This window comes from Lithobates pipiens, unplaced genomic scaffold, assembly GCF_037356315.1.
Source record: "Lithobates pipiens isolate NorthernLeopardFrog02 unplaced genomic scaffold, aLitPip1_a1.2 Scaffold_59, whole genome shotgun sequence".
Lineage (NCBI taxonomy): Eukaryota > Metazoa > Chordata > Amphibia > Anura > Ranidae > Lithobates > Lithobates pipiens.
The window spans coordinates 1,850,771-1,878,260 of NW_027507880.1; the positions used below are offsets into that span (position 1 = coordinate 1,850,771).

Below are 27,490 nucleotides of genomic sequence, written 5' to 3' on the forward strand. Positions count from 1 at the left end.
TGCACTCATCCCCACCCCCTTTCCTGGCTGGACGACTGCATGCTCGAATCAGGGTCTGGTATGGACTTTGGGGGGACCCCACACCTTTTTTGGCATAGGGGTTCCCCTTAAAATCCATACCAGACCACGGTCACTGCAATAGGAAAATGTGTTTTTCCTATTGCAGCGAGCATGAGATGTACAGTATCTTGCAGCCGAGAACCAGTGCGATAGGATCACGCTGGAAACATTCTCATGGGCAGGTGCTGTAGCTGCCCTTGCATCGTATTTGTTCAGTCTGACCACCATACAGACGAACGGGCTTCCCGATAGGAACTGGGTCTGGCGGACTTGAGGTGGGAAGATTTAAAACGTGTTTTATTTCTAGGCCTGTCAGACTTTTGGGAAGAAAAAAAGTCAGACGGAGCCCACACACGATCAAATTGTCCGATGGATTCCGGTCCGCCGGACCAAGTCTGCCGGAAAGTCCGATCATGTGTATGGGGCATTAGTCAGTTAAAATTGGTCTTCTTGCCAGGGAAGCAAGATCAATTATTGGTCCGGTATGGTCAATATTGGGCCCTATGGGGCATTCCAGCAGTAGTTCTCAGGGAGACTTCACTGACCATGCAGCTTCTGATATTTGCAACAGGATACCAATGCAAAGACTCTGTCATACAAGGTGCGGGGTGCCATGGAATTTTCTGTTTGATTTTTATCTCTGGTCAAGTGAATTCTTCTATGGCACCCCAATCCAATTGGACTACTTTTAATAGCCTGGCTATGGAATAAGCTACATTAGAGGGGCAGGGATTCTCATCTGATGTTGTTCAGATCCTGGTGACCAGAAGATCATCCTTGAATGTTACATAGAAGGGGATATGAAAGAAGTTTGTTTTGTTTGCTCAGCAAAGCTTTCTCTACTGTGTCCCTTGCTCTAGCCAATATCCTTGACATTTTACAGTCAGCGCTAGAGGTTGATCTGGCATACAACGCCATTTAAGGAATCTCTACTTTATTTTTTCACAGGCTGCAGATAGGTGCAAGCCAGTGACCAGATGCTTCTTCCAGATAACAATCTACGGTATATATGACCTTGAGGGAAATCCTTGTTCCCTCTGTGGGACTTAGGTTTGGATCTGAGAGCACCCTTTGCTCTAACAGGTTTAATTTCCACTGAAGTACTGCATGGTAAAACTAGTTCTCCTGACAATAACTACTTCAGACAGAAGGATGTTGGAGATTGCAACACTTTTCAGCAATGGCGATTTGTTTTTTTTGTTTTTTGTTTGTTTGGTTTTTTTTGTTTTGTTTTTTACCAGAGTTAGGGATACCACGTCTATCTCCAAAGTTCAATTTTAAAGTGGTATCCAATTTCCAGGAAAACTGGTAAGTAGGGAAACTTGGTCAAAGGAGGAAAGAGTTTAAAAAATCCTTTCATTTAGCCACCAGGTCCTTAGGAGTCATCCACTTTGGGTTACCAAGATGAATAAACTGGCATGCAGGAAGTATGCTTTTTGCTCTGAAATAATTACAAGCCTATTTGACTAGGGGGGGGGGGGTGGCAGCCTTTGAGGCAGATATGCCCGGATTGCTTGGAGGATATAGGTAAGGGCTAGCTTGAAGGTCTGTTGTGGCCTTCATTCAACCTTACAAACTAAATATGTGACCAGCATGTTTGGGACCAGAGAGATCAATTCCTTCTGGCTTTAGCAGCTTTTCTTTAGATGTCAGTGTCTCTTAATTTGTTCTCTCCCACCGTATATTGAGATTTGGTATATCCCGTTGTGTGCTGATGGGAGGATGGGCCAGAAAAGCGCAAAATTGTTATCAAATACTTGCCATCATTTTCCTTTCCTGGCCCACCCTCATGTCTGCACAGGACTCCCTCCCTAGTGGCCTGTCGCAGGCTAAGTTATCAAACATCTTAGTTGTGGAGGGGCTTTCTTTTATTCAGCTATACAGGTGGTAATGTGGGGCTCCAGAGGAGATATTAACCCATTGTGTGCTGACATGAGGATGGGCCAGGAAAGGAAAATTATGGTAAGTATTTGATAAAAAATTTCTGTTAAATACACAGTCTTGCCAGGGTGGCTTTGGCCAATTATGTCTCAGGAGGTTTAGTACACGCCCCATAATATATAAGGCCACCTGCGTGGTGGCCTTGTGTAGTGTGTTGCGGCGGTGGTTAAAGACAGACAGAGAGAGAGACAGTGTCATTTAATTTGAGTTAGATATAGTAGGCAGGCAAGTCAGTTAGCTTCAGTTACAGTGTGTAGAGGATATATATGCATCCCAGGTGTGTTGTGTATATATATTTATAGACTGTATTCAGTTTAGCTAGATCTGTTCCTGTTATTCTCTTCATAATGTACTGACAGGCAGGGAGCTGAAGTATTTTCACTTAGTGTACTGTGTCCTTTGCACAGTGTGCATCTAAAGCTTTACCTGAATACAATTGCCGGTGTTCTCATACAAATACAGGCAGTGAGCTGCAGTATTTTGTTTCAGTGTCCTTTGCAGAGTGTGCACCTAAAGCTTACCTGAATACAATTGCCGTTGTTCTCATACTAATAATACTACAGGCAGGCAGTTGATTCTGCTAGCTGCAGTATAATCAGTATGTATATATATATATATATATATATATATATATATATATATATATATATATATATATATATATATATATATATGTCCCAGCTTTTTGCAGCTACATCTCCCTGCAGGCCATTAGTATGTCTGGAAGGCCAACAAGGAGAGGCAGACAGCCATGAGCCAATAAAAAAGGGCAAGCAGGCTCTGTGTCTAGAGGCAACAGTGCTGGTCGTGGACACGGTGCATCCTCATCAGCACGTGGCCGTGGAACACACTTGTCCTTTTTTTCGGCAGCTGGCTGTGTTGAGCCGCAACATGCTGAAGACTAGGTAGAGTGGATGACCAAGCCGTCCTCATCCTCTCTCACCCAGGCTATGGGTACTTTGTCTGCCAATTTGGCCTCTTCCCTCAGCTCAATGGCATCAGTCACTCCTTCCCTAGCCCCACCATGTCCTCCTGAGGAGTCCCCCAAACTGTTTGACCACAGTGTTGGGTACATGCTCCAGGAGGATGCCCAGTGTTTTGAAGGCTCTGATGATGGTACTCAGCTAGAGGCAGGATGCCCTCCAGGGGCCAGCTTAAGGGGCAGCACACCGACTGCATCACACCGCAGAGCTCCACATGTGCAGGGCACTGCTGTCTCTGTGCGAAATTCCAAAAGTTCTTTGGTGTGGGCCTTTTTAAGATGAGTGCAGAAGGAGCGGTGGAGAAGTTGGCCGCCTGACCAATGCGTTCAGACAATGTTTTAGTCCACAGCCCCAAGGTATGATCGGTACCAACAACCATCACCAGCATCTGATTTACATGGTGCAGGAATATCTAGGGGCAAGATCAGACTTGGACACCTTTCCCACCGAAAATCTTCTGGGTTACTGGGTCTTGAGGATGGATCACTGGCTAGAGCTTGCACAGTATGCAATTGAGCTACAGGCCTGTACTGCATCCAGCGTTCTTTCAGAAAGCACATTCAGTGCTGCTGGAGGCTTTGTAACTGATCACAGGGTGCGCCTGTCCACTGACTCAGTTGATCAACTGACCTTCATAAAAATGAATCAGTCTTGGATCACCACCAGCTACCAAGCACCTGATGCTGATGTAACCAAATATTTTTTTTTAAAATGTCAGATCCCTTCAAGACTGCCTATGCTGATGCTGAGTGACTATCCTGTTATGCTGAGTGACTATCCTCTTCCCCCTCAATGATCATGCTGATAGCTTGTAAGAACATTTTTGGTTCTGGGCGCCACCACCAGTGGCTAAGGCGCAATTTTTCAGCCACTGTTTAACAGGGGCGTGTAATTACAATTTTTTTATTCAATATTTTACAGGAGGTTTTGTTGCTGCGCTCAACTACAATATCTGTGAGGGGTTGCAGTGTTGTTGCACCAGCACCAGTGCCTAAGGCCCAATTTTTCAGCCCCTGTTTAACGGGCCTGGAATTTTGAATGCAATAATTTGCAGCAGGGCTCATTCCTGCACTCCAACTAGAGTATCTTTGAGGGGTTGCAGTGTTATGGCACCAGCACCAGTGCCTAAGGCCCAATTTTTTAGCCCCTGTTTAACATGGGTGTGTAATTACAATTTTTTTATGCAATATTTTGCAGGAGGGTTCATTGCTGTGCTCAACTACAATATCTGTGAGGGGTTGCAGTGTTGCGGCACCAGGACCAGTGCCTAAGGCCCAATTTTTCAGCCCCTGTTTAACAGGGGCATGTAATTACAATTTTTGATCCAATACTTTGCAGCAGGGCTCATTCCTGCGCTCCAACTAGAGTTTCTGTGAGGTGTTGCAGTGTTGTGGCACTAGTACCTAAGGCCCAATTTTCTGCCCCTGTTCAAGAGGTGCATGTAATTACAATTCTTGATATAATATTTCACAGCAGGGCCCGTTCCAGCGCCCACCAAGAGTAACTGTGATGCCGCGTACACACGGGCGGACTGTATGGCCTACTTAGTCCGTCGAAACACATTTCAGAGGACAGTCCGCTCGTGTGTGGGCTTCAGCGGACTTTTTCAGCGTGCAGTCTGGCGTACTAAGTATTTCGGATTTTTCGAAATTCTGTCCGTCATACTTTGGTTTCAGCGGACAAACCGCTCGTCAGTAGGCTAGTTCGACGGACTAAGAATGGAGCATTCTCAGAAAGGATTTACACGGCGGAAGAGTGCATTGCTGTGCATTGGACTTCCTATTTCTAGTCCCGTCGTACGTGCTGTACACGTCATCGCGCAAGCTTTCGACGGACTGTTTGTGCATCCGTGTGTGGTCAAGTCCGTTCATTCGAAAGTATGACGGACTGTCCGTCGGATTGTATAGCCGCGTACACACGGGCGGACTGTATGGCCTACTTAGTCCGTCATACAATCCGACGGACAGTCCGTCATACTTTCAAATGAACGGACTTGACCACACACGGATGCACAAACAGTCCGTCGAAAGCTTGCGCAATGACGTGTACAGCACGTACGACGGGACTAGAAATAGGAAGTCCAATACACAGCAATGCACCCTTCCGCCGTGTAAATCCTTTCTAAACATGCGCCATTCTTAGTCCGTCGAACTAGCCTACTGACGAGCGGATTGTCCGCTGAAACCAAAATATGACGGACAGAATTTCGAAAAATCCGAAATACTTAGTACGCCAGACTGCACGCTAAAAAAGTCCGCTGAAGCCCACACACGAGCGGACTGTCCGCTGAAATGTGTGTACGCGGTAGTTACAATTATTGATATAATAGTTCACAGCAGGGCGTTCCAGAACCCACCAAGAGTAACTGTGAGGGCTTACAGTGTTGTGGCAACACCAACACCTTAGGCCCAAATTTCTGCAGAGCATATAGAGCAGGCCCCTACTTTCAAACATCCAACTTACAAACGACTCCTACTTGAAAACGGAAGGAGACAACAGGAAGTGAGGTGAAATCTACCCCAGGAAGGGAAATTCTCTCTTGTAAGAGTTGATATGGGAAAACATGTCTCCTCTCCACTGATGCTTTATCACCAATCACTGTTTCACTAAAAAAACAGAATTTTGAAAAAACATTTGTGATTGGGACAGAAAGTGAGGTGAAATCTTCTGAAGAGGTGCACAGACAGCAAAAATGTTACAGGGGTGATAACCCTTCCCTATATTTTCCAAAAAGCTTAAAAATAGATTGTTTGGCTGAAGCTACACTTTAAAAATGTACCACTTCAAAATTACAAACAGATTCTACTTAACAACAAACCTACAGTCCCTGTCTTGTTTGCAATGCCTGTATATGCTGTTCAGAGTATATAGGACCTGGGGGCCCCACGCCTTTCCTTTTTTAATTTCGGTGCGGGGTTCCCCTTAATATTCATACAAGACCCAAAGGGCCTGGTAATGGACCGTATGCCGTTTGTCTCACTGATTTTCATCCATATTACCGGAACCAGACATTACATTAAAGCCACAAGCAGTTTTAAATTACTTTTATTCCTTTAAAAATGTCATTTTGTGCAGGGACTGTTCTAAGCACAGGAAACACGTGTCATTTACAGGAATACTATAGACACCCCCCAGGATACGATATTTAAAGGAATATTTCACTTTTCTTTTCACTTTAAGCATCATTAAAATCACTGCTCCCGAAAATACGTCAGTTTTTGAAACTTTTGTTTACATTGATACAGTGCCTTGCGAAAGTATTCGGCCCCCTTGAACTTTTCAACCTTTTGCCACAATTTAGGCTTCAAACATAAAGATATACATTTTTTTGTAAAGAATCACCAACAAGTGGGACACAATTGTGAAGTGGAACGAAATCTATTGGATAATTTAAACTTTTTTGGCAAATAAAAAACTGAAAAGTGGTGCGTGCCAAATTATTCGGCCCCTTTATTTTCAGTGCAGCAAACTCACTCCAGAAGTTCAGCGAGGATCTCTGAATGATCCAATGTTGTCCTAAATGACTGATGGTGATAAATAGAATCCACCTGTGTGTAATCAGGTCTCTGTATAAATGCACCTGCTCTGTGATAGTCTCAGGGTTCTGTTGAAAGCGCAGAGAGCATCATGAAGACCAAGGAACACACCAGGCAGGTCCGTAATACTGTTGTGGAGAAGTTTAAAGCCGGATTTGGATACAAAAAGATTTCCCAAGCTTTAAACATCCCAAGGAGCACTGTGCAAGCGATCATTTTGAAATGGAAGGAGTATCAGACCACTGCAAATCTACCAAGACCTGGCCGTCCCTCTAAACTTTCAGCTCAGACAAGGAGAAGACTGATCAGAGATGCAGCCAAGAGGCCCATGATCACTCTGGATGAACTGCAGAGAACTACAGCTGAGGTGGGAGAGTCTGTCCATAGGACAACAATCAGTCGTACATTGCACAAATCTGGCCTTTATGGAAGAGTGCCAAGAAGAAAGCCATTTCTCAAAGATATCCATAAAAAGTCTCGTCTAAAGTTTGCCACAAGCCACCTGGGAGACACACCAAACATGTGGAAGAAGGTGCTCTGGTCAGATGAAACCAAAATCAAACTTTTTGCCCACAATGCAAAACGATATGTTTGGCGTAAAAGCAACACAGCTCATCACCCTCAACACACCATCCCCACTGTCAAACATGGTGGTGGCAGCATCATGGTTTGGGCCTGCTTTTCTTCAGCAGGGACAGGGAAGATGGTTAAAATTGAGGGGAAGATGGATGCAGCCAAATACAGGACCATTCTGGATGAAAACCTGTTGGAGTCTGCAAAAGACTTGAAACTGGGACGGAGATTTATCTTCCAACAAGACAATGATCCCAAACATACAGCAAAATCTACAAAGGAATGGTTCACAAATAAACGTATCCAGGTGTTAGAATGGCCAAGTCAAAGTCCAGACCTGAATCCAATCGAGAATCTGTGGAAAGAGCTGAAAACTGCTGTTCACAAACGCTCTCCATCCAACCTCACTGAGCTCGAGCTGTTTTGCAAGGAAGAATGGGCAAGAATTTCAGTCTCTCCATATGCAAAACTGATAGAGACATACCCCAAGCGACTTGCAGCTGTAATCGCAGCAAAAGGTGGCTCTACAAAGTATTAACGCAAGGGGGCCGAATAATTTTGCACGCCCCGCTTTTCATTTTTTTATTAGATAAAAGTTTCAAAAATCCAATAGATTTCGTTCCACTTCACAATTGTGTCCCACTTGTTGGTGATTCTTCACAAAAAATAAAAATGTTATATCTTTATGTTTGAAGCCTGAAATGTGGCAAAAGGTTGAAAAGTTCAAGGTGGGCGAATACTTTCGCAAGGCACTGTACATGTCCCCTGAGGCAGGACCCAGATCCCCAAACCCTTTATAGGACAATAACTTGCATATTAGCCTTTAAAGTTAGCACTTTTGATTTCGAACGTTTGAGTCCCATAGTCTTTAATGAAGTTCTAAAGTTCGCACAAACTTTTGGTCCATTCACAGGTTCTGGTGCTCATCCCTAATCCCCCTCAGACAGGCCTTGCTACGCTGTCACTGACCACCACTCAGGTGCACTGTGCAGGGTTCAGTCAGATGGTCTTCTCTGGGCTCCGGCTTGGTGGCTCTTGTTTCATCCTATATTAGACTACGAGACTGTGAGGACATGATAAAAGAGATGGTCATAGGCTAAAGACATGATACAAGAGATGGTCAGAGACTGCAAATATGCTATAGGAGATGGTAAGAAACTGCAGACATACTACAGGAGATTGTCAGAGAGTGTGCAGACATGGTAAAAAAGATGGTCAGAGACTGCAGGCATAGTACAGGAGATGGTCAGAGAGTGTATGGGCATACTACAGGAGATGGTCAGAGACTGCAGACAAAGTACAGGAGATGGTAAGAAACTGCAGACATAGTACAGGAGATGGTCATAGACCGCATGCATGATACAGGAGATGGTCAGAGAGTGTGCGGACGTGGTACAGGAGATGGTCAGAGACTGCAGACATAGTACAGGAGATGGTCAGAGAACGCATGCATGATACAGGAGATGGTCAGAGAGTGTGTGGACATGATACAGGAGATGGTCATAGACTGCAGACAGGATACAGGGGATGGTCAGAGAGTGCAGACAAAGTACAGGAGATGGTCAGAGATTGCAGACACGATACAGGAGATGGTCAGAGAGTGCAGACATGATACAGGAGATGGTCAGAGAGTGTGCAGACATGGTACAGGTGATGGTCAGAGATTGCATACATGATACAGAAGATGGTCATTGACTGCAGACATAGTACAGGAGTTGGTCAGGCTGGAGACAAAGTACAGGACATGGTCAGAGACTGCAGACATAGTACAGGAGATGGTCAGAGACTGCCAACATAGTAAAGGAGAAGATCAAAGACTGCAGACATACCACAATAGATTTTTAAGGAAATAAGGGAGACTGTGGCACTTCATTCAGGCTGTTCCAGGAAATCAAATGGATCCTTCACCGTCAATTGCCAAATGGTTGCATTTGGCAATTGACGGTGAAGGATCCATTTGATTTCCTGGAACAGCCTGGATGAAGTGCCACAGTCTCCCTTATTTCCTCTTGCGGAAAGGCTAATCACTTACTTAGAGGATCTAATTATAAATACCATCTGACAATACTCCGATCAATTCGAGGTACACTGCCCTCTACAGTTAAAATTTGGCTCAAAAACACTTATACTTCTGACACTTTTCAGACTGCCGGGGAATATCAGGGCTCCTCGCTGGCGCATTTGTTTGTGTGCAGTTCTTTCCACACAAAAAATGATCAACTTTTTATTAAGCATGGATCCATGACCCACTGTTTTTTTGTTTGCAACTGTATACACTGCAACATCCTGAAGAAGCTCAAGAGAGCGAAACATGTAGAGAAAAATGCAGCATACTTATGTACAAGTTTGGTAACATGTATGGTGATCTGTGATTCTGTACCATTTTTTGTACTTCAGTAGTTGTTACATACATTCACACTCCTTTTAGGAAATGTTTTCTGTATTTGTATTTTTAATAAAATTGTATTGATTTTATTTTTGGCATGTGATTATCTTGCCTCTACATTTGGTACCGTTTTAAAAGTCCCGGGAGTTGGTTACCCTCCAGACCCTTTCTCCCTTTCCTTTATCCTTAAAATTCATACTCTGGGATGTGGTACCATTTTATTTTTTCTGATTAACTTCATCTATCAAATCCTTTTTTCTATAGTACAATAGATGGTCAGAGACTGCAGACATAATACAGGAGATGATCAGAGACTGCCAACATAGTACAGGATAGACATGTGCAGAGTAAAATATTTCGTTTCGGAATTTCGTTTTCGTCTGAAAACTTAATTTATTTAGTTACTCCCGAAATTCGTTTTTATTTATTTCGTTTTTCGTTCAAAAATTGCATTCGTCCGAAAATCCACATGAATTACGGTCGAATCTGTCTTGGAAGGCTTATGGTGTCTGTCGAATGTATAAAGAAGATTCGACGGAGCTAACTATATAGCATACTTTAGAACCCTATTAAAGTCTATGGGACTCCAACGTTCAAAATCTAAAGTGCTAATTTTAAAGGCTAATTTGCAAGTTACTGTCCTAAAAAGTGTTTGGGGACCCGGGTCCTGCCCCAGGGGACATGTATCAATGCAAAAAAAAGTTTTAAAAACGGCCGTTTTTTCGGGAGCAGTGATTTTAATAATGATTAAAGTGAAACAATAAAAGTGTAATATTCCTTTAAATTTCGTAGGGGGGGGGTTGTCTATAGTATGTCTGTGAAGGGGCGCATGTTTCCCGTGCTTAGAATTGTCCCTGCACAAAGTGTCATTTATGCAGGAAAAAAAGTCCTTTAAAATCACTCGCAGCTATAATGAATTGTCGGCTCCCGTAATACAGAGAACACTCATTGAAAGTCATTGATAAAAAAATAAATAAATAAATAAATAAAAAAAAAAGCGTGGGGGTCCCCCAAATTCAATTACCAGGCCCTTCAGGTCTGGTATGGATATTAAGGGGAACCCCGCGTCAAATTAAAAAAAAAATTGACGTGGGGTTCCCCCTAAAAATCCATACCAGACCCTTTATCCGAGCACGCAACCTGGCAGGCCGCAGGAAAAGAGGGGGGGACGAGAGAGCGGCCCCCCCTCCCTCCTGAACCGTACCAGGCCACATGCCCTCAACATTGGGAGGATGCTTTGGGGGTCCGTGACCCCTCAAAGCACCTTGTCCCCATGTTGATGAGGACAAGGGCCTCATCCCCACAACCCTGGCCGGTGGTTGTGGAGGTCTGCGGGCGGGGGGCTTATCAGAATCTGGAAGCCCCCTTTAACAAGGGGACCCCCAGATCCCGCCCCCCCCCTGTTTGAAATGGTAAGGGGGTACAAAAGTACCCCTACCATTTCACAAAGAAAGTGTAAAAAATGTTTAAATAAAACAAACACACTTTTTAAAAATTCCTTTATTAAAAATAAAAAAAAGATTCCAGCGGCGGTAATCCACTCTTGCTATCCAGCGACGGACGGTCAGCTCTCCATCGATGTCTAATGTCATCCAGCGCAGCGCAGCATCCTTCTTCTGTCTCCTCCACGGAGACACTGGAGGCATTCCGGCGCTGACGTTTCTTATATACGGAGGGCGGGGCCACCCGTCACCTGACCCCGCCCCCCTCTGACGCAAGGGGAAACCCGGGGTTCCCCGTGACGTATGGGTGACCCCGCCCCCCTCTGATGTAACGGAAACCTGCCTGTGTTACATCAGAGGGGTGCGGGTCACCCCTACGTCACAGGGAACCCCGGGTTTCCCCTTGCGTCAGAGGCGGGCGGGGTCAGGTGACGGGTGGCCCCGCCCACCCTATATAAGAAACGTCAAGCCGCCGGAATGTCTGTAGTGTCTCCTCCACGGAGACAGAAGAAGGATGCTGCGCTGCGCTGGATGACATTAGACATCGATGGAGAGCTGACCGTCCGTCGCTGGATAGCAAGAGTGGATTACCGCCGCTGGAATCCTTTTTTTATTTTTAATAAAGGAATTTTTCAAAAGTGTGTTTGTTTTATTTAACCATTTTTTACACTTTCTTTGTGAAATGGTAGGGGTACTTTTGTACCCCCTTACCATTTCAAACAGGGGGGGGGCCGGGATCTGGGGGTCCCCTTGTTAAAGGGGGCTTCCAGATTCTGATAAGCCCCCCGCCCGCAGACCTCCACAACCACCGGCCAGGGTTGTGGGGATGAGGCCCTTGTCCTCATCAACATGGGGACAAGGTGCTTTGAGGGGTCACGGACCCCCAAAGCATCCTCCCAATGTTGAGGGCATGTGGCCTGGTACGGTTCAGGAGGGAGGGGGGCCGCTCTCTCGTCCCCCCCTCTTTTCCTGCGGCCTGCCAGGTTGCGTGCTCGGATAAAGGGTCTGGTATGGATTTTTAGGGGGAACCCCATGTCAAATTTTTTTTAAATTTGATGCGGGGTTCCCCTTAATATCCATACCAGACCTGAAGGGTCTGGTTATGGATATTTAGGGGGAACCCCACATCAAATTTTTTCTTAAATTTGAGGCAGGGTTCCCCTTAATATCCATACCAGACCTGAAGGGCCTGGAAATTGAATTTGGGGGACCCCCACGCTTTTTTTTTTATTTATTTATTTATTTATTTTTTTATCAATGACTTTCAATGAGTGTTCTCTGTATTACGGGAGCCGACAATTCATAATAGCTGCGAGTGATTTTAAAGGACTTTTTTTCCTGCATAAATGACACTTTGTGCAGGGACAATTCTAAGCACGGGAAACATGAGCCCCTTCACAGGCATACTATAGACAACCCCCCCCTACGAAATTTAAAGGAATATTACACTTTTATTGTTTCACTTTAATCATTATTAAAATCACTGCTCCCGAAAAAACGGCCGTTTTTAAAACTTTTTTTTGCATTGATACATGTCCCCTGGGGCAGGACCCGGGTCCCCAAACACTTTTTAGGACAGTAACTTGCAGAATCTTTTCTCTCTGTCAAATCTTTTTTCTCTGTCGAATATTTTCTCTATATAATCTTGGACTAATAGAGGTAAGGTTAAGCACATTCGACCACAGGTTCTATAGATTGTTATTGTCAGAGTCATGTCGAATCTCCTATTCTATATCGAACTGTTGTAACAATGAAAACGAAAATAAAGCATTTATTTATGTCGGATCTTTCGTTTTTCGGATTTTGTGCTTTCGTTATCGTTTGTCAAAACGAAAACGAAAATAGCTGAAATTCGGACGAAAATGCATTCGGACGAAAACGAATGCACATGTCTAGTACAGGATATGATCAGAGACTGCAGACATAGTACAGCAGATGAACAGAGACTGCAGACATAGTACAGCAGATGAACAGAGACTGCAGACATAGTACAGGAGATGGTAAGAGACTGTGCGGACATGATACAGGAGATGGTCAGAGACTGCAGGCATGACACAGGAGATGTTCAGAGAGTGTGTGGACATGATACAGGAGATGGTCAGAGACTGCAAAGTACAGGAGATGGTCAGAGACTGCAGACAAAGTACAGGAGATGGTCAGGGACTGCAGACAAAGTAAAGGAGATGGTCAGAGATTGCAGACATGATACAGGAGATGGTCAGAGAGTGTGCGGACATGATACAGGAGATGGTCAGAGACTGCAGACATAGTACAGGATATGATCAGAGACTGCAGACATAGTACAGCAGATGAACAGAGACTGCAGATATAGTACAGGAGATGGTCAGAGACTGCAGACATGGTACAGGAGATGGTTGGAGACTGCAGACATAGTACAGGAGATGGTCAGAGACTGCATACATGATACAGGAGATGATCAGTGACTGCAGACATAGTACAGCAGATGATCAGAGACTGCAGACATAGTACAGGAGATAGTCAGAGACTGCAGACATAGTACAGGAGATGGTCAGAGACTGCAGACAAAGTACAGGAGATGGTCAGAGACTGCAGACAAAGTACAGGAGATAGTCATAGACTGCATGCATGATACAGGGGATGTTCAGAGAGTGTGTGGACATGATACAAGAAATGGTCAGAGACTGCAGATGTGATACAGAAGATGGTCAGAGACTGCAGACATGATACAGGAGATGGTCAGAGAGTGTGTGGACAAGATACAGGAGATGGTCAGAGACTGCAGACATAGTACAGGAGATGGTCAGAGACTGCAGACAAAGTACAGGAGATGGGCAAAGACTGCATGCATGATACAGGAGATGGTCAGAGAGTGCGCAGACATGATACAGGCGATGGTCAGAGACTGCAAAGTACAGGAGATGGTCAGAGACTGCAGACAAAGTACAGGAGGTGGTCAGAGATTGCAGACATGATACAGGAGATGGTCAGAGAGTGTGCGGACATAGTACAGGAGATGGTCAGAGATTGCACAGATGATACAGGAGATGATCAGAAACTGCAGACATAGTACAGGAGATGGTCAGAGACTGCGGACATAGTACAGGAGATGGTCAGAGATGCATACATGATACAGGAGATGGTCAGAGACTGCAGACATAGTACAGGAGATGGTCAGGCTGCAGACAAAGTACAGGAGAGTACAGGAGATGATCAGAGACTGCAGACATGATACAGGCGATGGTCAGAGACTGCAAAGTACAGGAGATGGTCAGAGACTGCAGACAAAGTACGGGAGGTGGTCAGAGATTGCAGACATGATACAGGAGATGGTCAGAGAGTGTGCGGACATAGTACAGGAGATGGTCAGAGATTGCACAGATGATACAGGAGATGGTCAGAAACTGCAGACATAGTACAGGAGATGGTCAGAGACTGCGGACATAGTACAGGAGATGGTCAGAGATGCATACATGATACAGCAGATGATCAGAGACTGCCAACATAGTACAGGAGATGGTCAGAGACTGCAGACATGCTACAGGAGATGGCCAGAGACTGCAGACATAATACAGGAGATGATCAGAGACTGCCGACATAGTACAGGAGATGATCAGAGATTGCATACATGATACAGGACATGATCAGAGACTGCATACATAATTTGGCTACAATTGCACCTGGGTCACATGTGAATCACACAGAACGCACAGCGCATTCCTGTGTTTTCATAGTGTGAACCTACCCTGTGACCTGGAACCCACAGTTCTCTCCACTAACTTGGGGGGCAGGGCCATCCGGTTATGTAAATGGGTGGCCTGCCCCCCTCTGACACAATGGGGCAGTCCCCGTGCAGCAGGAGGGGGGGTGGGGTCATCCGGGTACGTCACAGTGTGGTGCCGCCCTCAGTTATAAAAGATCTGTCACCTAGGAGGACTCGCAAAACGGCGGGTCCCTCCCATGGAGGCAAATCTTTTTTATTTCTTTTTTCAGTCCTTCAGCGGAGCGAGAAAAGGAGAAGATGGTCAGAGACTGCAGACATAGTACAGGAGATGGTCAGGCTGCAGACAAAGTACAGGAGATGGTCAGAGACTGCAGACATAGTACAGCAGATGATCAGAGACTGCCAACATAATTCAGGAGATGATCAGAGACTGCCGACATAGTACAGGAGATGATCAGAGACTGCAGACATGATACAGGACATGATCAGAGACTGCAGACATAGTACAGCAGATGATCAGAGACTGCATACATAATACAGGACATGATCAGAGACTGCATACATAATTTGGCTGCAATTGCACCTGGGTCACATGTGCATCACACAGAATGCACAGCGCATTCCTATGTTTTCATAGTGTGAACCTACCCTGTGACCTGGAACCCACACTTTGCTCCACTAACTTGCCTGGGGTTGCACTAGTATGGGCACCTGGAGCAATTTTCCACATCTCTTGTGGGATGCCAAGGGCCGCCCCCTCTGTGGCAGACATCATCTCTTCAATATTGGGGGAATATGTGCTAAGGGGGGTGGACTTCATATCCAAGCCCCCTTGTAGCACAGGTACTAAAGTTCCCCCCAAGAAGATACCCCCCAATCACTCAAAGTGAACTGTAAGCTGGTTCCCTCCTCACCCTCTTGTTCATGCCCCCCACCTCTGGAAGTCTCACTGTGGATTAGTTGACAGATGATCTCAGTCCAGCAGCTTTGTCGGTAGGGATGAGCTCCGGTATGTTCGCATACTCCACGGGCAGAGCCCGCCAGGAAGTCAGCGCAGCGCTGCGCTAATCACAGGCAGTGAGACATTGACGATCTCTGCAGCAGCACATCGGGGCAATGTCTCACTGCCTGTGATTAGTGCAGCGCTGTGCCAATTTCCTGGCGGGCTCTGCACGTGGAGTATGGGAACAAGCCGGAGCTCATCCTTAGTTGGCGGCAGCGTGGTGAGCCTTCTCCTCCTCCTCCTCTTTGTACACAGGAAAACAACACAGCAGGAGGAGGAGGGGCGGGTTCAGTTCTCTCCGCAGCACTCTCTCTGCACTAGTCTGTGCAGCTGGGGACAGCGGGGGGGGGGAGATGTCGGCTGTGCCCTGCCATGAAAAGTGGAGGCTGTGGAGCTCACGGGCGGCACGCAGGAACGAATATATCCCGCACAAGCTGTGAGCATTCCATTACTATGATTCCCCGGGGAAGTTAATTATAGGACCGCCTGTCACTGTGTAGGCAAGGCACGCCGCCCAGGGAGTCACTGGCGGGTCTGAATAAAACCCGTACTGTCCGGCTGAATCTCGGGCAGGTGGCAACCTGGGATGTAGGGACACCCAATAGAGAAGCTGTGTAGAAGGGATACAGAATCTGTGGGGTACCCATGGATGTAGAGGTTAAGCAAAAGGAGGGGTGCAAAAGGGGGATATTGATGGGAGGAGAAGGAGTTTGTGGGTTACCCAAAGGAGTATATGCAAGGCATTAGGAATATATGTGCCCCCTCTGCACCCCTCCTTTTGCTTACCAATCCCAAAACCCTTCTTTTGCACAGCTTCTCTATGCAGTGTCCCTTACACACATTTCTCAGATTACTTTACAGCTTCCCCTTGTAGAGAGCAACCCCACTTTTAACTTATTCTTAGATCAGCCACTTCCCAACCACCTCCTGTGCTAAGAGAGCTTCTATTTTGCAGCCCCAACTTTAAGTTCCCCTTCCTGAACCCATCATGCCTAGCTTGCCTTTGACAGAGACCCCACCTTCAATTACCTCCTTTGCTGCACCCATTAGACAGCTTTCCCCTTCTTCCCCTCTTTGAGCCCACTTTCTGCTTTGTTTGCCCTTCTATTTTGCAGCCCCAATCCTAAGGTCCACTTCCAGAAGCTAACATTCCCAGCTCACTCATGCTGCAGCCTCCAGGCCTATCACAACTTCAGACACCTCAATACCAATCCTCTTATTGCACCTGTAGTATAGGTTGCTATTGAACCTCAACTTCAGGCCAATCCCAAGCTATTGTTGCATCAATCTAAGCATACCACCGTCAGGATTTGAACTTATGACTGCACAAGCCCACAGTAGCACAGCTGGTGCATTAACCTGCTGAGCCACAGGCAGATCTGCTTGTGACGCCTCCCAAAAACTTGGGCTTTGTTAGACATAGAAACTTTCCAATAAATTTACAGCTGGTTGAGACGTGGGTTCTGTATCTAATATGGCCCTCCTTTTTGGCAGCCCTCACAAGCTACTCTGATGGTAGACTAGTCTACTAGGTAAATTTGTTCCGCTTTGTATTAATTCGTATTTTGAAATTCAATTTGGATTTGTACGAAATTTTGTTAGGTTCGTTAACTTTTCGTAACAATTACCAACGTTTGTTATGAGGAATTTTTTAACGAACATTCTTATTATGTCCGATTCTGACCCTCCCATCGACTACCAGTACCAGTCTCCCACTCCCATATTAACCACTTAACAACCGGCCCATAGCCAATTAACGGCTACAGAGCGGCTGTTTAACTCTGAGAGGCGTGCACTCGAGAACATCCGTGACCGCCGGGTCCTGCATCACAGATCACGGTAAACGGTTCCTCTCTGCCCTCTCTGTACCAATCGGTACAGCAGAGGGGGAAGAGATCGGTGTCAGCAGCGCTGTGGGCTGCATCTGCAGTTCCCACATCGCTGCTCACCCAATTTAACCCCTCAGTTCCCTGGCAATACTCTGAAATACCCGCCAATACTCTGCAATACCAGCCAATACTCTGCAATACCATGACAATACTCTGCAATACTCTGCAATACCAGCCAATACTCTGCAATACCAGCCAATACTCTGCAATACCAGCCAATACTCTGCAATTCCAGTCAATACTCTGCAATACCCGCCAATACTCTGCAATACACGCCAATACTCTGCAATACCAGCCAATACTCTGCAATACCAGCCAATACTCTGCAATACCCTGCCAATACCAGCCAATACTCTGCAATACCCGCCAATACCCGCCAATACTCTGCAATACAATAAAAGCCAGAATTTTTTAATTTTTTTATTTCAGGCTTCCCAGCCTAGAGGTGAGATGTGGGGTCTTATTGACCCCATATCTCACTTTAACACCAGTGACAGACACCAGTGAAGTAGCACAGTGAAGAGCCCCCCAACCCCTGGCCTACCCATACCTGGTATAAGGAAGTGAGAGGGTGAGTGCAAAAAAGACCAGTGACAGGAGAAAAAAGCTGTCTGCCTGATGGATGTGATGGAGTAGGTGCCATGGCAATGAGCATTGACAGTCCTGGAGACACCATGCCAGACACAGGACCCTGGTCCCACCGGATACGAACAGGACGTGCTTTAGCCTGAGACCTACCAACCAAGACCGAATCCTGAGCCAAGGAATGAGAGTCAGACTCCAAACCAGGGAAGTAAGTCCCATGGCATGGTACAGCCATGCCCAAGTGACTGAAGGCCCCCCCCCCCCACCTGGAACAGACCGGGATCAGCAAAGATGACTGGACCGACGTCCCTGAGCAGTACTCCAGGCAACCTCCTAGACAAGAGATCGGAGATGAGATTGGAATCCAGAATCATGACGACGTCGCCCAAACCTACCACCTAAGGACTGTGGCTTGGACACATCCTGAGAGACTATACATCCCTGGCCGGTAACCAGGGCCTCAACACAACAAGATATCAACTGAAGAAAATTGACGACTGCTTCTGACCCAAGGGTGAGCCCAGTTGCAAAACGATATCAGCCCAATCAGCTAGCCCCCCAACAACGGCCGGGCTGAAGGAAGAGAGTGCAGACATGGTCGATATCGGTATGGATGCCAAGAGGGCCCAACCTAAAAACACAAACTAGATAAATGATAGATAATCAGACATGAGAACAACAATGCCCCTCTGCCTACCTAAGAATGAAACATGAGCAGAAATGTCAAGACCACGGCGCGTAAATGAACCTGATGACAGACCCCCCCCCCCCCACACCCTTATGTAAGTGGTAAGCGAGCCCGAGTAACCTGCAGCGCAGAGACGGGTAATTAACTGAAAAAACTCAGGGCTAGTGTACCTAGTGTACCACCAGGCCGTGGTGGGTAGTCGTATGGATGTGGTGAATGAACATGCATCATATGACGTATAGTATATGGGCGAGAAGATTGTGGACAACAATCAGTTAACAAACGAAACCTCAGCCCGTATGGATCTGTAGACATGACAGATCCTGATGTACGAGCCCTAGCTAACTGACCCAGGTACAAACATCAACACAGATAGGATGAGACATGACAATCAACAAAGACAAACCTACCAGAGTATGTCATAAGTGAACAACGCCCCTCTGAGAACACTGAGGCTAAACACAGAGGCCGAGTTTGTGGGGGGGAGGGGAACCCAAAGATGGCAGGAGATTGGGTTGTCACTTCGGTATGGGAGGTGTGGCAAAGGGAGGGGAGTTTGTGTGGGGAGTCCCAAAGGAAGTAGATGGGAAAAAAAGCAAAAGGAGGGAAACAAGAGTTTGTGGGCGGGGGGTACCCAAGGGAGGAGCCGGAGTAGCAAGGGTAGGGGTTCCTGAATGGAGTTGGTGTGCAGGAGCTTGGGGAGTAAGGGATTTCTGCACCCCCTGCACCCCTCCTTTTGCTTACCATCTGCACCAATGTAGTAGCCCTACTCCTGTACTCCTTCTTTTGTATTTACACAGCTCTTCTCAATGGAGTGTTTATTAAACACATCTCTCAGATTACCAATGCCACTTTACAGTTTCCCCTTGTAGAGAGGATTTTTCAGCACCAATTTTAAACTTCCCTTCCCAAAGTCTAGCTCACTCATGCTGCAGCCTCCAGGACTATCACAACTTAAGACAGCTCAGTACCATTCATCTTGTTAAACACATAGGGCAGGTTGCTATTGAATGTCAACTCACTCCAACCTAACTCCTCTTAGGCCACCCCAAATTCCTGATGCCAACACACTTATGTCATTCTTGCTGCAGCCTTCAGGCTGATCACAAGCTTTGCATCAATCCAAGCATACTGCTGTCAGGATTTGAACTTATGACTGCACAAGCCCACAGTAGCACAGCTGGCGCATTAACCCACTGAGCCACAGCCAGATCTGCTTGTGACACCTCCCTTGGGCTTTGTTAGACATAGAAACATAGAAACATAGACATAGAAACTTTCCAATAAATTTACAGCTGGTTGAGACGTGGGTTCTGTATCTAATATGGCCCTCCTTTTTGGCAGCCCTCACAAGCTACTCTGATGGTAGACTTGTCTACTAGGTAAATTTGTTCCATTTTATATTCATTCGTATTTTGAAATTCAATCTGGATTCGTACGAATTTTTGTTGTAAAACAATTACGAACGTTAGTTATGAGGAATTTTTTAACAAACATTCTTATTTTGTCCTATTCTGAACCTCCCATTGACTACCAGTACCAGTCTCCCACAGAAACGCTATGACAGAAATACAAACACTGGGCAGAACACTGTGACAGAAATGCTGGACAGAACGCTGTGAAAAGCTAGACCAAAATGCTATGGCGGGAAAAAATGCCGGACAGAATGCTGACTGTGATAGAAACCACCGACCAAAGAAAGAAAAAATAACAAGTAAAACAGCAACCTGGCAGACCTGTCACCTGACATTACCATGACTGCTGTGGGTGGTCAGGCATCCTCTGACACTGCTGCAGAGATACCAGTTTGTGGGGAGAAAGGGAGCGACGGACGGGTGAGCCCCCAGTGAGCACCGGTACCCACCAGGTGTGCGGCTCCCTTGTGGGGATTTGATGTGCATGGGGAGCAGAGCCGGCCGATCAGCCACCCCCCCCCCCCCCACATCGGCCGTTACACATGGAGTAAAAAAGAAATAAGGGGAGAGGAGCTGTCGGGCAGCCAATCATCTGGCAGGCGGCTCCCTCGTGGGTCATCATTTAATACACCGCTTGAAGTTGTTGACCCTAGCAATGCGCCAAGCCAAGCAATTAGGTTGCACTTAACTATGGAATGAGGTTAGAAAGACTAGTTGCCAGCGGGGGCCGAACACCCCGCCCCCCCCCCCCCCACCAGGAGAATCGGCGGCCACGAGGAACAAGTATAACATGGGGAGAGAGGAGCTGGTGGCAGCCGATCCCCGGGAAGGGAGAGGGGAGAATGTGCCGTGGAACATGGACAGGGTAGGACGGACGTACCCCCCTCCCCCCCGGCATGAGCGCCGGGAGAAGTGGGTGGGCGGCATACCAGCCAGATGGACCCGTGGGTGGTGGAGGGAGGAGGTAGGATGGATGGATGGACTGCCCCCCCCCGTGGATGGTGGAGGGAGGAGGTAGGATGGATGACTGCGGATGGCTGACACAGGGCTAAAAGGGAAGGACAGCAGGGTGGCCTCCACACGCCGGTGGACCCAGGGATGACAAGGGGGGCTCTGAAGTGACATGTGTCCACCCAAAAAACGCCAACCCTGGCCCTGACAGAGGAGGAGGGTTAAATAGTCTCTCAGACTCCTCCCACAAATACAGACTGGCCTTCCCACATATATGTACATTTTTTTAAACGGCGTCTTTTCACTCGAAAATATTTTGGAAACAATACACTTTAATGAATGTTAGTGCACACAAACACAATAGCATTTCTTGCTTTCAGTTCACTACTTAGGGGAGTGGTTAAGTGTTTGCAGCTGTGATATAAGCAAGTGCACAACTCACTGAGCTTGCTCACTAGGATTGAAATCTAGAACCCTGGTTGAACCCTGGGTTCTAGATCTAATGTAGGCTTCCTTTTTGGGAGGCCTCTCAAGCAGCTACAACTGTGGCTTAGTGGGCAGATGCGCCCTCCTAACAATTGAGGGGTTATGCATTTTGAATCCTGTGTGTGCTATACTAAAATAAATCTAAACAGGAGTGTGTGGGGTACCCATGGATGTAGATGGTAAGCAAAGTGAGTAGGTGGGGATATTAATGGGAGGAGTAACAAAAGTAGGGTAGTAGGAGTTTGTGGGGAGAGGGGTACGCAAAAGAGTAGATGGAAGGAGATTGGGGTGTAACTTTGGTATTGGAGGGGTGCCAAAGGAGCAGAGTTTTGCTTTGGGGGGGTCCCAAAGGAAGTAGATGGAAGAAACAGCAAAAGGATGGACTTCCATATCTGTTCAACCCCCCCCCACACCTTCATTTGTCTTCATAGGAAAATAGTGATATCATTGCAGGACTATTTGGAGACAGAACTCTGTTTTCTTTATATTTGAACTATATGATTCCCTTTGTTGGACTTCTACACCAGCTCTTTTCCCCCCTCATTCCCATTTGTCTTTTTAGAAAAAGAGTGATATTGTTGCAAGATTATTTGGAGTCAGTACTCTGGTTTCTATTTATTTTTTCTATTTTTTTCCACAACAGGAACTCAGTTCCCATTACCAGCCACGTCCTGCAAGACTTTGAAGTATGCAAGCCGTGTGACAGGTGCTACACCAGCAGCTGCCGACACAGCTCGCAATAGTAAGTGTCACACACCTGACCATTCAGACATTGCCAGTAGAGGGCCCCATGACAGCTTCTGCTTTGATCTACCTGTCAGTCACAGCTAGCTCATGGGTAGATCAGGTCTAGGTCTAGCAGATGGGTAGATCAACTATTCTGCTCACAGGACATGCAGGGAGAGAGAGGAGCTGAGGGAGGAACATCAGTTTGGGGTGGTAAGCTGAGCGCAATACCTGGCAAAGTTTAATGCCAGGAGGGAAGTTTATGTGGAAATATGTGAAAGGTTGGAATAGCAATGAGTGTGTGTTGGAGCCCTGCAGAGTTTGCAGCCAGGAGCGGACTGACAACTCATGGGGCCCCCGGGCAATAGGAGAAGATTATGGGGCACCCGGGCAATAGGAGAAGATTATGGGGCCCCCGGGCAATAGGAGATTATGGGGGGCCCCCAGGCAATAGGAGATTATGGGAGGCCCCCAGGCAATAGATTATGGGGACACACAGTATACACACATACAGTATACACACCCAGAATACACATACACACACTGAAAAGGTACTGGAGATGCGGGGCAGCTATAATAAGCTATAAAAAACACAGATTTTTACATATTGTCCCTGGTTTTATTGAGGCTGGCAACCCTGATGGGGCTCCTTAGTGGCACGGGGCCCTCGGCCAGTGCCCAAGTACCCGAATAGTCAGTCCGCCCTTGTTTGCAGCCCCCCAAGCTAACATACATCTCCTAAGCAGGAAGACATCACTATCTCCCCAAGCATACTGTCCAGATAATGTGCAGTTAATTTATGACCTTTCTGTTTAACACTGTGTTATCCAAACTCTGTTGTCAGGTCACCTTGAGGCCAGGTGACAGATGCACACCGTAGGGATCAGGAGTGCACCACAAGGTTGTGGACCCTACGGCTGACTGCTGCGGACGGGAGACAGATCCCACTGGGATTAGAGCGTAAGATTCCGTGGGGCGCGGAGTCTAAGAGCCAGCAGGTGTTCCCCAGAGCCTCGAGTGGTGAGGATGGACTTGGCTGCAACTGGCTCCAGGTCGCGACCCCCAGGGTCCCCCAGCTCACACCCACAGTAGGCAACAGGAGGATAGGGATGGTGAGGGACAAAGCCAAGGTCGGGGCCACAAGCAGACAGGAATAGTCAGGGACACGCCAAAAGGTCAGGATGACAGGCAAACACGGATAGTCAAAGACACGCCAAAGTCGGTAACAGAACAACAGAAGAGCACACGGCAGGTAACAGGAAGCTAACACACAAAGGTTGATCAGCGGGGATGGCCTGCAGTGCACAGGTTAATATAGAGTTCTCTGATAGGAGCTAGGGTGGAGCCATACCAGAGGATGGATTACAAAAGCAGTCAGGTGAGGGTCGGCTGGTCTCTAGAGAAGAACACATGGAGACAGGTAAGAAGACGAACTCTATTGCATAACCATGACAGTACCCCCCCTCTTACGAGGCCTCCCCTTTCCCCGCCTGGGACCAGGTTTAGAGGGGAACTTCAAATGAAACTTCCTCAACAGAAGAGGTGCAAAGACCTCGGAAGCCGAAATCCACGACCTCTCCTCAGGACCAAAACCTTTCCAGTGCACGAGGTACTGGAGAATACCTCTACAGAGTCGGGAATCCAAAATTTGGCTAACCTCATACTCCTGATCATCCTCAGAGACCGGTGATACGGTAGAGAGAGGACGAGAGAACTTATTGAGGACTAAAGGCCTCAGAATGGCAACATGGAAGGAGTTAGAGATTTTGAGGCTTTTGGGAATCTGGAGCTTGAAACAAACCAGATTCAGTTTAGAAATTATGGTGTACGGACCAATAAATCTTGGGGCAAATTTGAGAGAAGGAACCCGGAGTTTAATGTTCCTGGTGGAGAGTAGTGATGGACGAACTTCCGACGGGACGTTTCGCGAACGCGAAACGCGAACGGACACAAACGTTCGCGAAAACGACCGTTCGCCGCGGGCTCCATTGACTTCAATGGGAGGCGAATTTCGCAAACCTTTAGGTCGAATTTGCGGCCACGGGGTAATTATTAGGGGGTAGCACGTAGTCCCACCACCTGGACAATAGCATAATACATGTATGAGGTGAATTTGGGATCGATAACTACAAGCATTTTTTTTTTATTTGGGAAATTGTTCTGACAATTCAGGACTATGGAGCTAATGAAGGCAATGGAGGAGAGGGAAGGTCAGGGACCAGGGTAGGCAAACAAGAGGGTGCAGGAGATACAGAGCACTGACAGCAGCACCGTAATACAGAGCACTGACATCAGCACCGTGACATACAGCGCTGACAGCAGCTCCGTGACATACAGCGCTGACAGCAGCTCCGTGACATACAGCGCTGACAGCAGCTCCGTGACATACAGCGCTGACAGCAGCTCCGTGACATACAGCGCTGACAGCAGCTCCGTGACATACAGCGCTGACAGCAGCACCGTGACATACAGCGCTGACAGCAGCTCCGTGACATACAGCGCTGACAGCAGCTCCGTGACATACAGCGCTGACAGCAGCTCCGTGACATACAGCGCTGACAGCAGCACCGTGACATACAGCGCTGACAGCAGCTCCGTGACATACAGCGCTGACAGCAGCTCCGTGACATACAGCGCTGACAGCAGCTCCGTGACATACAGCACTGACAGCAGCTCCGTGACATACAGCGCTGACAGCAGCTCCGTGACATACAGCGCTGACAGCAGCACCGTGACATACAGCGCTGACAGCAGCTCCGTGACATACAGCGCTGACAGCAGCTCCGTGACATACAGCGCTGACAGCAGCTCCGTGACATACAGCGCTGACAGCAGCTCCGTGACATACAGCGCTGACAGCAGCTCCGTGACATACAGCGCTGACAGCAGCTCCGTGACATACAGCGCTGACAGCAGCTCCGTGACATACAGCGCTGACAGCAGCACCGTAAGCAGCCCCAGGAGGAAGTCAGCACAGCACAGGGATGGTGTGATCCCCTCATAATAAGAACCCCCAGGAGGAAGTCAGCACAGCACAGGGATGGTGGGAGCCCCTCATAATAAGAACACCCAGGAGGAAGTCAGCACAGCACAGGGATGGTGGGAACCCCTCATAATAAGCAGCCCCAGTAGAAATATGACACCGCTCAACCTCTTCAAAGAGGAGGGTAGGGGCATATAGTACGGTGTGCTTTTTTGGGTCAGGGAAGTGAGCCAAATGAATTAAGAAGGTCTGTGTGCTTGATTCCAAAAATTGTTTATAGACATATACATGGTCTACTGATCACATGTGTTGAATTCCTCCGAGATCCATGCCTCATTCATTTTTAGAAATGTGAGGTAGTTAACACTGTCGTGAGCTAGGCGAGTACGCTTATCGGTCACAATCCCCCCTGCTGCGCTGAACGTCCTTTCGGACAGGACACTGGATGAGGGGCAAGCCAACAGTTCGATTGCAAATTGGGCAAGCTCTGGCCAGAGGTCAAGCCTGCCCACCCAGTAGTCTAGGGGTTCATCACTCCTCAGAGCGTCCACATCGGCCGTTAACCCAATGTAGTCGGACACCTGACGGTCTAGGCGTTCCCTGATGCTGGATCCGGATGACACCTGTCGATGGGTCGGCTGAAAGAATGACCTCATATCCGAAGTCACCAACACATCTTCAAACCGGCCTCTTCTTGCAGGCGCTGTTGGATTGGTACCCGCAAATCCTTCTCTGGGAGTGGGAATTGCTCCTCTGCCAGCGCACGCAAAAGCAGAATGCAGCATTTCTCGAAGCAAGGCCTGGAAGTGCTGCATTCTGACAGCCCTCTGCGACGGCGGTAACATTTCCGCCATTTTGTGTTTGTACCGGGGATCTAAGTACGTTGCCACCCAGTACTGGTCCTTGACCCTCATGCTTTTTATACGGGGGTCCCTATTAAAACACTGGAGCATGAAGGCCCCCATTTGCACTCAAGCGGAAGGTATGTGGTGGTGGTGGTGTTGTTGGTGGTAGTGTCTTTGGGGGTGCACATAGCAGAGAGTGAAGAAGAGGGTGCAGATCGAGAGGATGAGGAGGGTGCAGAAGAATAAGGCTGAGTGAGCCACTCAACCAAGTCTGGTGCGTCCTTTAAAGTAATTGAACGCACCTTCTGCAACTTCCCACTTTGGCTCAAGGCTGTTGCTCCTGCCCTACCCCTACCACCCCTGCGGAAGGGCCTGCCTCTTCCTCTGCCTGTCATTTTTTAAATCACCCTGTGACAAAACTCTTAGTCCCTATACCGCTGAAGGACTGCTGCAGTATAGGGCAGCGGTCAGCAGTAGTGCACGTCAACCCTATGTATTGTGGACCGATAGCGGTCCTTACAGAACAGCAGACTGTACTGCACTCAGGCCTATGTACCGTAGCACCCTATACCAAGTTACCAGTCCTTATAAAAACTTTTGTGGACCAAGCAGGTTGTGTGTTAGTGTTTAGCAGACTGTGCGTCAGTCCCTATACCGCTGAAGGACTGCTGCAGTATAGGGCAGCGGTCAGCAGTAGTGCACGGCAACCCTATGTATTGTGGACCGATAGCGGTCCTTACAGAACAGCAGACTGTAACGCACTCAGGCCTATGTACCGTAGCACCCTATACCAAGTTACCAGTCCTTATAAGAACTTTTGTGGACCAAGCAGGTTGTGTGTTAGTGATTAGCAGACTGTACGTCAGTCCCTATACCAATGAAGGACTGCTGCAGTATAGGGCAGCGGTCAGCAGTAGTGCACGGCAACCCTATGTATTGTGGACCGATAGCGGTCCTTACAGAACAGCAGACTGTAACGCACTCAGGCCTATGTACCGTAGCACCCTATACCAAGTTACCAGTCCTTATAAGAACTTTTGTGGACCAAGCAGGTTGTGTGTTAGTGATTAGCAGACTGTACGTCAGTCCCTATACCAATGAAGGACTGCTGCAGTATAGGGCAGCGGTCAGCAGTAGTGCACGGCAACCCTATGTATTGTGGACCGATAGCGGTCCTTACAGAACAGCAGACTGTAACGCACTCAGGCCTATGTACCGTAGCACCCTATACCAAGTTACCAGTCCTTATAAGAACTTTTGTGGACCAAGCAGGTTGTGTGTTAGTGATTAGCAGA

General features: G+C 47.4%; 1 protein-coding gene across 2 annotated transcripts in view; it reads right to left on the reverse strand.

Annotated features, from left to right (window-relative positions):
* The window catches only part of LOC143958170 (mannose-binding protein C-like), a 586,186-nt gene that overhangs the window by 534,483 nt on the left and 24,213 nt on the right, over positions 1 to 27,490 (reverse strand). The window contains exon 6 of one of the 2 annotated variants that reach the window (XM_077467632.1): positions 8,134 to 8,156. The exons of the other annotated variant lie outside the window; for it this stretch is intronic. Within the exon in view, the coding sequence (XP_077323758.1) occupies positions 8,149 to 8,156 (8 nt within the window). The 3' untranslated portion in view covers positions 8,134 to 8,148. Of the gene's footprint in view, positions 1 to 8,133; positions 8,157 to 27,490 lie in introns of those variants that run through there. 2 annotated transcript variants of the gene reach the window in all.